Source organism: Limulus polyphemus, unplaced genomic scaffold, assembly GCF_000517525.1.
Source record: "Limulus polyphemus unplaced genomic scaffold, Limulus_polyphemus-2.1.2 Scaffold2295, whole genome shotgun sequence".
In the NCBI taxonomy this organism is placed as follows: domain Eukaryota; kingdom Metazoa; phylum Arthropoda; class Merostomata; order Xiphosura; family Limulidae; genus Limulus; species Limulus polyphemus.
Window position 1 is genome coordinate 173,253 of NW_013667905.1, and position 13,905 is coordinate 187,157.

The following is a 13,905-nucleotide window of genomic DNA, read 5'->3' on the forward strand; positions in this document are numbered from 1 at the left end:
CACGGGTCGCCGCGAAGGGGAGGAGAGGATCGTTGGTGGATGTTTAGATCCCAGAGAAAGTAACTGTAAATACAGAACCTTCCCTGGGAGGTCCCCTCACCACGTACAGGAATCCACGTCGAGGGGGCCACATTTGAATTATTGTGTTCAGTCTTGGGCTTCTTACCTTAGGAATGGAAGGATTGTCACATGAAGAGAGGTTAAGATATCTGAAATTGTTTTCTATTGAAAAAAGAAGAGTTAGAGGGGATCTGATTGAAGTGTTTAATATTGTAAAGAATAGTAGGACTAGGGGACACAAATATAAATTTTGGCAAGGCAGAAGTCATCTTCACCTAAGGTAGTTTTATTTTTCTAACAAGTTGGTTGGACTCTGGAATGGGTTGCTTTCTGATGTTGTGGGGACAGTAAATTTAAATGAGTTTATGAAACAGCTTGATAACTATACGTACGATAAGGGCTGGCTTTAATATTTTTTCAAATTTATTTATTCAATAGTTTTTGTTTAGTTTAGAGGATGGGACAGCTGAGAAGGACCAATAGGTCCCTTGTTGCCCCTAAACATTATCTTACATTATATTGCTGCATGTATAAGTCACAGCTAAAATTATATTTTGCTTCTGGACAAAAAAAAAAAAACTGTAACAAACAGACCTTGAAAAAAGTCTTGGCAATGTTCTCCTTACATTTTTGGCACTGTAGAAGAACCTTTTAAAGCATGTCTCAGTAATAATAAATCAAATACATTTCTTCACTTTACCTTCAACTTTGTGTTTCCTACTCCTAGATAAAACAAGTAGTCACGTTTGGCATTGTCATCTCCATGTGTAAAAAGGTCTGTAACATAAAAATAAAAACATTAATCAGTTTCTATCTGAGAAAAGCAATGTATAGTTTATTATGAATTATGTTCTGCTGAAAGTGTTATGACTTACTACTGTTTTAGTATACCATATCAACATTTTCACTTAAAATTTGCCATCTGTTTTACTCCCAAAAAAGAAGTTATCTATTTGAAAGTGCTAGAGTTTTTGAGTTTTTTGAAATCTAAATGATACAGATATCAAGGAAGAATGCAAAGTGCACTTTTTATCAATATATTTGTATTTATTTCTATCGACCTTGTTAAGCATTTTTCTGCATGCAAAGAGCACTGCCCCTTTGGATGCAGGACAGGAAATGAGGGTCACTCCCTGGTTGTACAAGAACGTATTGATATTTAGGTGTTTTCTCACATCAACTTGCTAATTACCAATGAGGCCATATCCAATAGTGAAACTCCAAAAGGACATGGACATAGCTGATAGAAGTACCTTTCTTTACATGCAGGTAATAATTGCCATTTCATTAAGTGAGATTTTGTTTTCATAACTGCTTCATAACAGGTATTAATTGAGTGGTGGGTCACAAATAATTTATTATGTAAGCTTTGATAGTAGAATAACATGACTACCATTTAGTTGATGCCAAGAATTGTTGTCTGAAAAATCTCTAAAGCTTAAACTATTCATACTAAAATAACTCAGTTTGGTTTTATTCTGAACAAACTATAACTTAGTACTCCATATGACACTACTGAAATGTTTAGAAGATGAAGGACAAGAAATACTTTGAGATTATGTTACCTTAGATCACTAAAAACTATCAAACATCAACTTCTTGTCGTTTAAGACTTACGATGTATATGGTATTGATACTTAAATAAATTGCATGCATTGACATTCACAGTGTTAACTTTGTTATCTGATTGCTAACTGAAGCAATTTTATTGAAGCCATTGTCAATCCAGTGAAGTCAACAAGGCTCTGGTGAGAAGGCCAAAAGTTTGCAATGAAAAACTAAATTTAATTTAATTTCCATGTTCAGGTTCCTGACAAAGACTCTGATAAAATGGCTGAAACTTGTAATAAAAACTAAATTTAACATAGTGAATGTTGATATAATTTATTTAATCAAAACTTTGACCAATTTTTTCCACATTCCTTAAAATTGAGCAATAAACCTCAGCTAAATTGTAACTGCCTATTTTATTTAGGGATAAATGATATGAAATACACAATTTCATTCATGTTCTACTTTAAAAACTCATAATATTTATTCCATTTAAACAGCACCATATGTTAGTCCAGAATGCATAGAGTTTAATGCATGCTTTTGCTCACAGCTTTAGGTTCAGACTAAGACAAAATGCAAATATTTGTTCAGTAGAACTGGGAGATGAAGTTAATTAATCAATTATCTACAAGCATCAATTACATCAACAAGTGTCCTGTAAAATAATTAACTGAAATTATGCTTAAATTAACTAATATTATGAAAATGAGTGTACTTAATGCTATATACCAAAGACTATTTTTATGCTGTTGCTGATATGTCAGCAACAAGAAATGAAGATTATGGGTATTTGCTATTTTTAACCAGAACATTTCATGCAACATATGGATTAAACAGCCAGGTTCAGATATAGTCATATTGATTATTCCAACAGTTAAAGAAGTTTACCTAAATTTCTTAGGAATAAAAAAGTTTAAGTCAGTAACAGGAAACTGTTGCAGACTAGGCAGTCAAGAATGCATATAGTTTAATGCGTGCTTTTACTCACAGATTTAGGTTCAAACTAAGACAAAATTCAATATTTATTCTACTTAATTTTGTGATGTGGCTGTGTCCATAGCAGTCAATTTATTTGTCCAACCTTTCATATCACTTCACTGGATTATTGAAATGAGTGATATAGCAAGTTTTGCATGAAATATTTTGGATAAATTAAAATATATGCTACAAAAATTGTTTGATAGTTTAGAATAACTCAAATACAAACAAAAGCTGAGAAAATTTTAGTTCTTCACACTTTTTAAACATAAAACAATGATACTGAAGTTTCTGGTTAATGCTGATTGATTGTATGCATGTGTAATTTTTATATCATAATACTTAATGTTATAATAAAAATATATTGTACTATTTCTTATCACTCAAATACACCCATGAATGATTATTAAGTTATTTAACTTCTTAACAACAAATACTGAACTTAAAAAATGTGTAATTTAACATTTTTTTCATTTTTATTTACAATAACAAATAAGCTAGCCTGTTAAAAAAAAGGGTTATTAAATAATTATATTAAGAAAACTAGGGAGTCTATGCATATAACAAAATGATTTCAATCATAGTTAAGTGATAAGATTCATTTAATTTTAGGATAATTTCTTGCAAACACTGGTTATGAAGTGAGTTTAATTTACTGGTAAATGCTTAAATAAATAACAAAATGTTGAGTTTTATATGCAAAAGCTTACTCAATATTTTTATTATATGTGTCTAAAAATATTTATTTTACCAATTTCAGGATGATGTACAAATAAATGTTAATATTAAAAAATCATTACTGACCAGTACAACTTTGGTAATCTTTTACAGCTTCTATTCCTTTCATTATTATTAATAATGGCAAGAACAGAAGTTATAATAATAATAATAAATTCTAAATGTAATGATCATAATTATTACAAAAAAAATAATTTAAAAAATCCATGAAAGTCTATCACTTTAGACTAGGTGTGGCCTAGTGGTTAGTGAGCCAGACTGTGGATCTGAGAGTTGCAAAGAGAAACCAATCTTGCTCCTCACTTTGGGGTCATTGGTGCATTATAAAAGCAATAGCCAAATTCTAATTCTTGATTAGAGGGTATCCCAAGACTTGTTGGTAAATTATGATAACCGTATGATTAAAAGCATCTCTGTACTTTGCATGTCATGAGATTTTACTTTGTTACAATAAAAATTTAATTAAACAATTCTACAATCAATGTATACCAATGAAATTAGCATTCAAATTTACATTATAGTTCAAAGTTTTATATTATTATTTTAATTCTTTTATTTCAAAAGAAATCTTAAAGAAAAATTCTTAAACTTCAGCGTGATGCACAACTTCATAAATTTTTAACTTTTGGACTTTGTAACTTGAATACAATTTGACATATACTAAACCTTCCATAAATAAAAACAATCTAGTATAATTACCCTGTTTACACATTCTTCTTTCAAGCTACTTAGGGCACATTCGGAGAAAGGAGAAATACATTTCTCTGAGCTCTTGACAGATGCCACACCCACTTTCTAAACACAGAGTTGTGATTGCTTAGCCAATTATACTTAGTTGAGCTACAAGTTTATAACCAGAACAAGACAAACCACTGTTGCTGCTTTTCTCCACACCACTTTAGCATTGTTTCTCACATTCACTAAATACTGTTTAACTGTGTATCATTCTCCATATGGGCTTTGTTCATTGGGTACTGCCCCATCTCCATATGGTTAACCAGCTTATTCCTTCTGGTCTAGCTCTTCAAAATTAGCAACAGTTGGCTCTGGTAGCCCCCAGTAGTTTTATGCAAAATTCACAAATAGCACTTTTAGAATCTTTTTATTTATTGCTGATAAACAGATATTTTTAACAAATTTACATTCTTTTTTTTGCATAATAGATTATAAATATCTTCAGAACTACAGCTTAATTTCCAAGAACTTAAAAACCAATGAAATTATTCAAAACAGAAGATTAAAAAAAATGGACAAATAAAAGAGTAAAAAAAAATTCATAAAGTTGAAAACTTAACTATTCATGTATAAAAGAGATAAACAAAAACACTTTTAAGCCAATAAGTTTAATTATCTTTTATATTGAGGAATCTCATATGTTAATGAACTTGATAATTGTTTAAAAAAACAATCCTTGCTAGAAGCAAGCCAGATCCTTCCTGAAGGTCATTTATGACATTAATAATTGTTTTGTTAACCTCTTAAGCTCTGTGCTGACAATGTTCAATAGGTTATCAATTGATGCCTATGTCAAAGGCTATAGCTTTGATTAAGCACATACAGTCTAGTAGCCAGTGACTCAGAATGCAAAACTTACAGGTGTCAACAGTTTTCCAGAAACAAAGCTGCCTGGATGTGCCAAAATCATGCATCCAGTCTCGTCCAATGTTTGTACTGTATGTCACTTGAACAAACTTTAGAATCTAGGGCATTTGTGCTATTTCTATAATTCACAGCTTAAGAACAACTAAGGTACAAGACCTACACTAAATTACACTAAATAAATGTCAGAAAATGGTAAAATATAAATTCTAAAATAATTCTGTCTTAAAATTGTTTAAATAGAGTTAGAATTAACACGTAAAATAGACAAGTTAAAAATATGGGGAGTGACCCCTTGGCAATACATGTATGCAAAATTCAAATTAAGGGTATCTAATTATGGCACCTGCTGAAATTCTGCTAAAAAAGCAGATGTAAAGTCCAGTCTTCAATAGTGCTAAAACAGATTCTGGCCTATCATTTATTATTGTATTGGTCGAAGCATGAATCAACAATTCAGAAATACACTTATACAGTAAAATATTAATTTTATAAGATTATTTTGATACTATGCTAGAAATAACATCTGAGCAATCACCAAATGAATACAGCTAAGTAAATTAAAAATGTACTACAAAACTTTTCATGTCACTTAAAGTTAAGTAAAAAGTATGTGAAACAACCACACAAAATACACATATATAAAGATATTAATTTTCCATGATGATCAAGTCTGTATGAATATACTATAACCAAGAAAGACTGAATCAGTCTGTAACTGCCTAAAACACTGCTTTAACATTCATTCATTTGATGGGTTCTTTTAACTTATTTGGTGGAAATAATTCAAGTTCCAGTCCATGTGACAATAACAAATTAGTTTATTTTTCCTTAACATTTCTACAAGCTCCTTCACTAGTATACTGTTGTAACTTGAAGGCCTAAGTTTACAAATGATGTTCAAATGGAAATACCTTGCTAATAGTACTACAACTAATGTAAAAATAAATTTATTTGTACATTTTCATGATAAATCAACGAAAAACTCAATAAGACAGTAACTAGCACTGATCATATACTTCACTAAAACTAAGTACTTCACATAAACTGACTGAATGGTACACAATTGACTGGAAGATGACTGACTCAATGCTTCAGTGATTCATTATTAGATTTGCTAATTGACTGACCCACTAATATTTATGTTTGATGTCTCATTTCTAGATATTTGTCAAAGTTACTAGATTTTCTGTAATATCAATCTATAATATTCATGGTATCCTAGCCCTACTTTTATAAATATTTCCTTCTTAGCATCATGCACCTTCTAGCAAACCTCTAAATTCAAGTACTGAAAACATAACTCACAACAAAATTTTACAATTATTGAACTTACTTCCTAGTTAAATTATTTATGATGGTTTTTTTTGCCTAAATTTCATTTTAAAACTAATCTTAAAGACACACTAAACTAGTGACATGTATTTTGAACAAGCAAAAAAAAAGTTGAATAATTATATCAATCTACAAGTTAATGGGAAAAAGATGCAAACCTTCTAAAAGAACCACTCCTCTTCTGATATCTGCAGGATAATGACTACGAATGAGACACCATGCATATTCAAACTGTGTTTTAGATGTCAAATTTCCATGTTTCAGCTGATTATGATACAACTCTTCAAATTTCTAAAATAAAATATTATATTTAATATAACTTTCTATACATTTAATGAAAATGTTTTATTTTATAACAATTTATTAGTTTTTGTATTTAGTTTTAGAAAATGGGCTTATGAATAGATCATATCCACCAAAATTACTATGATGCCATCTACAAATATAGACAAACCAAGCTTATTGTAAACATTTGGATATCTAAAACTCTTCAAAAGAAGTTAAAAATAATTCAGTCTAATAGAACACACACATTACCAACAAACCATTCTACAAGTTTATAACTATAAATTAAAAAAAAACAGTAAAAGACAGAAGTCATCTAGATTTCAGCTTTCATAGTTTAAATCTGTTAGACGTAATATTCAAGCTTATACTCGCAATATTTTTAAGTTATTCTATTCTTCAGAGGAAGATCATTAATATTTCAAGACTTTTACAATCCTCAAACATTTTAAACAAGGTACTATTCTAGAGGCCTATCTCTGTATTCTTCCTAGCATGACTTCTGTATGTATATTAAGGCAATAAAACTACACACAGGCCTCACCGTAATCTTATTCAAGGTTATTATATTACCCTGTAATTCAATATTTTTATAAGTAGGTCCTTAAATTCTGGTTGATTCTTTCACCAAAACTAAACACAGCTGAAAGCTTCTAGCTTTAATCACCAACGTTTGTGTAAGGAAAACTGTCATTAAAATATTGCACTTGAGATTTTTTTATTTTTGCTCTAAGGATTAAAATATTAATTTTTTTTCCAGGGGTGTATGATTTTGATAATTCTGCAAGGTCTAATTTTAAGTGTAATTCAGAATTACACCCTAAGAGTAAATAGTTAGTGAGTTTACTAGTGCAATGAGTTTTGATTTTGAACTATTGTTGTAAGCTATATTTTTAATTTTCTAATTTATGCGTTTGCTAGAGGGAGCTAATGATGATGATGTAATCGTCTAGAAATTTTGTAGAGTATGTAGCAATAAGGGTACATTATATATAGGAGAATAAGTATTCAGTGACTGATTCAGTCCAGTTATTGCATCTATTCAGTTACTCAACTGATTTGTCAAGGAATTATACAAGTTAGGCATAGTACCATTAGTCTCAGAATTTCTCTTGAGACATTGTTTGTGAACAAACATTTTCTTACACTGAAAATGTATTTCCAGAACAGTCTTACCTCCTCTCATCCAGAGTTCTCTCGATTCTGGTCTGCCCTCTAAACACTGCTAAAAAAATATCCCTATGACATACCAATCTTTATACCTCCACAGCTTTGAGCCATTTCAGAACATGTTCTGATCATGTGACTACCCTCCACCAATCATACTGCACCATCTGTACTAGTGCAACTAGCTCCTTCTAGAACAATCCTTACTTTCGAGAACTGGCTGGTAAAAACCAGAAACACCAGCATATCACTTGGGAGAAAGGGTGGCAAGTGGGTGAAAGGAGGAAAGTACCAATCGGAAATACATTTTCAGTATAAGAAAATGTTAACTTCCAAAAAGGTCTTACCTCTACTCACCCAAAGCTAGAATCCCACATTGCAAAGATGGAAAGATCAGTGAATGCACATCAATATCCAATCAAGCAGAAAGTGAGCACATTGAAAGAACAGGTATGCAAGAATATGAAAGGAAAGCACACCTGTGGGGTATAGCACTACTTCTGAAACAGGTATGCTTTATGACCGGTAATCAACACAGTAACACAAAAAGGGTGGAACTGAATTGGCAACCCCAATGCATAAAGTAAACAGACATACAGCACCGAATCAGTGGAGAAGTGCTGTATAACTATAACCTGAAACAGCATGCCACTGACGAACACAGAAAGTTTAGTGTGTAAGCGACAATGGGCCCTTATAAGGATGTGCCAAGGATATTGCCTTGAGTTACATAAGAGTATGTCAAGTGTGGTCCAGCTGGGCAAAACATCCAGTAGAAATGCCTTGAATAAGATACTGTGATCAACAAGTGCAGTCCTCCCAGGCAAAAAACATCCAGGGGAAGCTCCTTGGATATATAGGATTATGAAAAAATTTACAGGTATGAGTGTGATAGTGAGGGTTTTCATAACCAGCTCATAGTCAACGTACATGTCATACTTCATCCACATATGTAGCAAGACAAAGTACCAAACATAGTGATAATGAGCCATAGTATGGTGCCATAGGAAAGCAAAAATAACTATACGTGACTAAAGCTGAAGGACCGTGAAATGTATATGAATAGGCCTAGTGCGGTCCACCTGAGCAAGAAACATACAGGGGAAGTGCCTTGGGATACATCAAATTAAGCAAAGTGTGGTCCAGCTGGGCAAAAACATCCTCTGGAAGTGCTATCCATAAGACTAAGATCAAGTGCAATCCACCACAGCAAAAAACATCTGGGGAAAGCACCTTGGATACATAGGATTAGGCCAAGTGCAGTCTGCCCGGGCAAGAAATATCCAGTTATTGTGTTTTTCAAAACCCACTCAGGAGGAAACCTCCATGATCCACCACTCCAGCGACTGGAAACCGGAAGTGGTAAAGACTTCCGTGCTCCACTAGAAGAGAAGGGGGAGAAAGTGTTATTCATATCTAATGCAAATATAACATGAAGCATACCTGACCAGGCAACACCCACCATCAGGTGGGATCCTGAAATATGATATGTATCCAACAAAAAATATATAGGAAAACTAATGTTGAATTAGTCAAAGTGTAGAATCGCCACAGGAGGAAAACAATACCTGCTGAGGAAGATACAGCCAGGTCATATAGATAATGTGTGATGAATGTATTGGGAGTTGTCCACATCCCAGCCTGAACAATCTCCTACAAAGGCTGGCAAAGGCGAGCAGCTAAAAACATAGTTAGATAATGAATTGGGTGTAAAGAAACATTGTGCAGACAGCAACCTTTCATGGACAAGTTAGAATATGCCAGTTGTACGAGTTGACAAACCCAACCAGTGAGTGCAATAGGAGACAGAACATGGGGCACAGAGGGAGTCCTTGGAACAAATAGAATGGAACAATAACATGAAAGGAGGCAGTAGGAGCCACATAAGACCTCTGGGAATGAACTGGACAAAGAAGTCTATCCAGAACCGAATGAGAGTACAGGTGGGAAATTGAAGGTAAGGAAATAGGAGAGAAGGCCAAATCACCTGTCTGGGCAGCAGATGTCCAGGGAAGGAAGGTCTGATCAGGACTAAGGATAACATAAGAGAAATGGTAAAGGATATGGGAAATATCAGTGACATAAATATTGGAATGCAAGCAAGGAGGAAGAGGACTTAACGAAAAGATGGTACAAGGAACATGTAGCAATGGGTTCAAATGAAGAACTGAACAGGCCATTAAGGACAAAATTGACATCCAATATGGCAAAACAAAGGGACATGGAGATGGACAAGATGAAAGGAATGGAAAAGGGAATTAACAGGAAAGCAAGGAGGAAAAGGACTTAACAAAAAAATGGTACAAGGAGCATGTAGCAATGGGTTCAAATGAAGAACTGAACATGCCATTAAGGACAAAATTGAGATCCAATATGGCAAAACATAGGGACATGGAGAAGGACAAGATGAAAGGAATGGAAAAGAAGGAAATTAACAGGAAAGGATAGACTTTCTGGAAATTGGAGAGACTTTGACAGGGGAGCCCTATAATTAGAAACTGTTGACACAGACAAACCCAGATCAAACAACCAGGTGAAGAACTGGGAAAGATGAAGTACTAAAGGACAGGAGGGGTGGAAGCCACCACAAAGGGATCAAAGTCTGAAGGTAGACCAGTACCTCTGGTACACTGACAAGGAGGAAGGTCAAATGGAACAGGAAAGGATAGATGCTATACAAGAGGTGAGCCCCTGAGCAGAGGCAAGGGACCAGAGAAAAGGTACCCATGAAGGTGGAGTTTGGTGACTTTGGAATGACCTATGTCTGATTGCAGTTGTCAAAGAAGTGACTAGAACAGAGGTAAGGGCAGAGGATGTTACTCCCGTAAGGACTAGAGCAGAGGTAACCACATCTGAGCAGTCCAGTACGGAGTAACGAACAGGACATGACAAGGAGTGGTCTGGATAAGGGAAAAAAACTCTGGAGAGGAGTCTGATTGGAGGGTAGGCATATAGGTGAAGATCCCTCCAAACCAAACTGAATGCATCTACTCCAAATGTAGTAAAGTGTATACTACACAGACATACATGTATTTCAATATTAGGTACTAGTTTTCCACATTTGATATAATTTATTGCTCTTTACATACACTTTAACATATGTATTATTAAATACTTTGATTGATTTTTATTAAATGGCATACACAAAAATAATTATTATTATCACATAAGCGTCACTGTACAAAATTTTAACTGGTCTTCCTTTCATCCTACTTGTTCGTTGACAGTTTTGTACCACTGCAACACTCAATGTGTTTGCAAGTTATTCTTTCCATCACTTTGACGATCAGAAAGAAATGACAAGGACTCTGGGAAGGAAAAGTTGTCATACAAGGGCAGTTCTTGTTTTTTAAGAAAAACATTTTTTAAAAGGAATATAATTGAAGTGTTAAAGATTATTAAGGGGAATGATGGTAACAATGCATCACCTTTTTTGTATTTATTGGTGAGAATGATAGGGCAATGTGTAACAAGTTTATAAATTTTGGCAGGGAAGTATTCATCTTCAGCTTAAACAATTATATTTTTCTAATAGAGTGGTTGGCCTCCAAATGTAGTGGATGCAATAATACTGAGTGTGTTTAACAAAACAAAGTTTAAGGACAACAAGGGACCTATCGGTCGATCTCAGCTGTCCCATCCTCTGAACTAAAATTATTAAATAAATTAATAAAAAAAAAACCTTAAAGCCAGCCCTTATCATTCATATAGTTATCAAGTTTTTCTTAAACTCACTTAAATTTACTGCCTCTACATCAGAAGGCAACCCATTCCAAAGGCTAACCACCCTGTTAAAAAAATAAAACTGTCGTAGCTGAAGATGACTCATACTCTAACAAAATTTATATTTGCATCCCCTAGTCGTACTATTCTTGTTGTTTAATAAATGGCTTGACAAATATTTGAATGATCAGAGCCAAATTTTTTTTAATGGATGGAATAGCCTCTAAAGACAAAAAAAAACTTGCCAAAGGCTTATATATTCCCACACATGGAATGTTAGTGACAGGTTTCACTATGTAGGCATATGAATACATATGAAGAATCAACACTTGAACTGGTTTTAGCACAACTTTTTTATCCATGGTTCTTAGTAAAATAGATCAATTCATGTGTTATTTTGATAACACTGTATACATTTTACATGCTTCTTCCATATGGGTAGTATTTGTGGAAGATGCTGTTCAATTAAAATTAAATATTGTTATGCCCATTACTACTAGCCATTTGAATCTCTTTCAAATGCTAGAATCACTGTAGATTCAAAGTATGAACTGTTCTGGAGTTTAGGGAGTAATGCCCAAGACTGGAAGAGTTTTATATGTGAACTAAATAAGTTATGATCACGGTTCTGTTTATCACAGCTCTCATAACAGAAATCTCAAAGCATGCAAGCAGACAAGTAACATAAAAATTTTGAGTTTTATACAAATATCCTTTTCCATAGATGTTTCATTTGACCAAGGCAATTTGATAACTATTCACACCATGCTCTAAAACCTCTATATACCCATATTCAAAACAATAGAAGTTTTAATATAATTAGTAAAAATTACCTCCACCAAAAAGAACAAACAGCTGCATTTCATTAATCAATCATGGCAGAACACTGTAAAATGGAATGGGTTCAGTAATAATTTGGTGATTAGATGATCTCAAAAGAAACATTATTGTGTAATACTACTAATAGTGCTACTCCAATTTCAAAGTAATTCTGAGACAAGGCAGATAAACTTCATTTTTAATCTGGTTTTACAGCTACAACATATTAAAGATGTAAATAATCATATGTCTACTTAGAAATATCCATAACATCATTATAAGAAAAACGCTTAAGTTAAGTGATAAGTTACTGCCAATATCATAGTTTGATATTTTCATATTACATACACAGAAATATAAATTTAATGGATTGGTTTTGTTGGAATCATGCAAATCTGCTTATCTAGTTACACTTAGTCATTTCACACGGCATAGAAAAAAGACGCTACGATTTTCGTTATACTACTAGTAGTAGTAAATCTAAGCCAAAATATTCCAAATCATTATGAAATATATAGGCTTAGGCTCTTTCACTCCTGCTCCGCAGACTGCATACATTCATGTCCCGAATTTGTTAAATTTCCCATAACGTTTCTAGTGTCATACTACGGAAGACTTTACAACAGACTTATCTTGTTTCTTACGAAATATGAATAGGAGTAAAATAATCACTGTTATTAATAGGGTGACATATTTAGAATAATTAATTAACCTTTAAATCATCCGGAGAGACATAATCTTCCAACAAAGGTTCCATTTCCGTCTTGATTGATGTAATGTTAACAGCGCTGTCTTCGAAATTTGAAACAAAACTTACCAACCAAAAATACCATTACAAATTACGAATTTTTTACGTAAAAGGTAAAAAAAAAGATGTTTTTACAAATCTAACGAGAGGTATTTCAATAGTATTTACGAGTTATAAATCATAGTAACGTAGATTTTATCAATAAATATTTTTTTTGTTGCCTACTGCCCTCCGGTAACTCAGCAGTAAGTTTGAGGGATTATAAAGCTAAAAATTGGGTTTCGATACTTGCGGTAGATAGAACACCGATAGGCCACTGTGTAGCTTTGGGCTTTACAACAAACAAACAAAAATGTTTCTACTGTCTACGCACCGCCATGATCGTCTATTCATTTTATGACCAAATGAAATAGTAATGTTATGTCTCCGTGTGTTAATTGATTTTCCGTAACTTCGTTCCGACGAAACTTTAGCGACACAAGTCCTTACTTAATAAAACTGATTTATTCTTTCTGAATATAACTTTACGATACACTTCGCGCTAAAACAAACGCTATAACGAACTTCAACAATACTCTCTGACTGCAGATCAATTACTCACTACCTACACACACTTTGTTTCGACACGTTGTCACCCTCTTATATATATACCAGTCTACCCTATATCTAGTAATCTCCCGAAGGTTCGAGAGAACGAGGGCGTGACACTAGTCACGTGACCTCGCTGACGCAACACTGCCCCCTCCTTTGTATTGTTCGTCCCGAACAATAACCACATACAATAAACCAATAACAATTAACAATAGCTTAATTAAATGTACAGAATTACAATAACAAAATTATAATTCAACAAAGTCTCTTAATTTACGGGACGTATCTTCTCCGTTATTGGTCTCCAT

General features: G+C 33.3%; 1 protein-coding gene across 1 annotated transcript in view; it reads right to left on the bottom strand.

Annotated features, from left to right (window-relative positions):
- Positions 1-13,074, bottom strand: part of LOC106466541 (mitochondrial fission 1 protein-like) — a 28,642-nt gene extending 15,568 nt beyond the window's left edge. Inside the window, exons 1-3 of the mRNA XM_013926833.2 lie at positions 12,971-13,074; positions 6,423-6,555; positions 761-837 (exon numbers count right to left, since the gene is read on the bottom strand). Of these exons, the coding sequence (XP_013782287.1) occupies positions 761-837; positions 6,423-6,555; positions 12,971-13,015 (255 nt within the window). The 5' untranslated portion in view covers positions 13,016-13,074. The remainder of the gene's footprint in view (positions 1-760; positions 838-6,422; positions 6,556-12,970) is intronic.
- Positions 13,075-13,905: the final 831 nt, after the last annotated feature.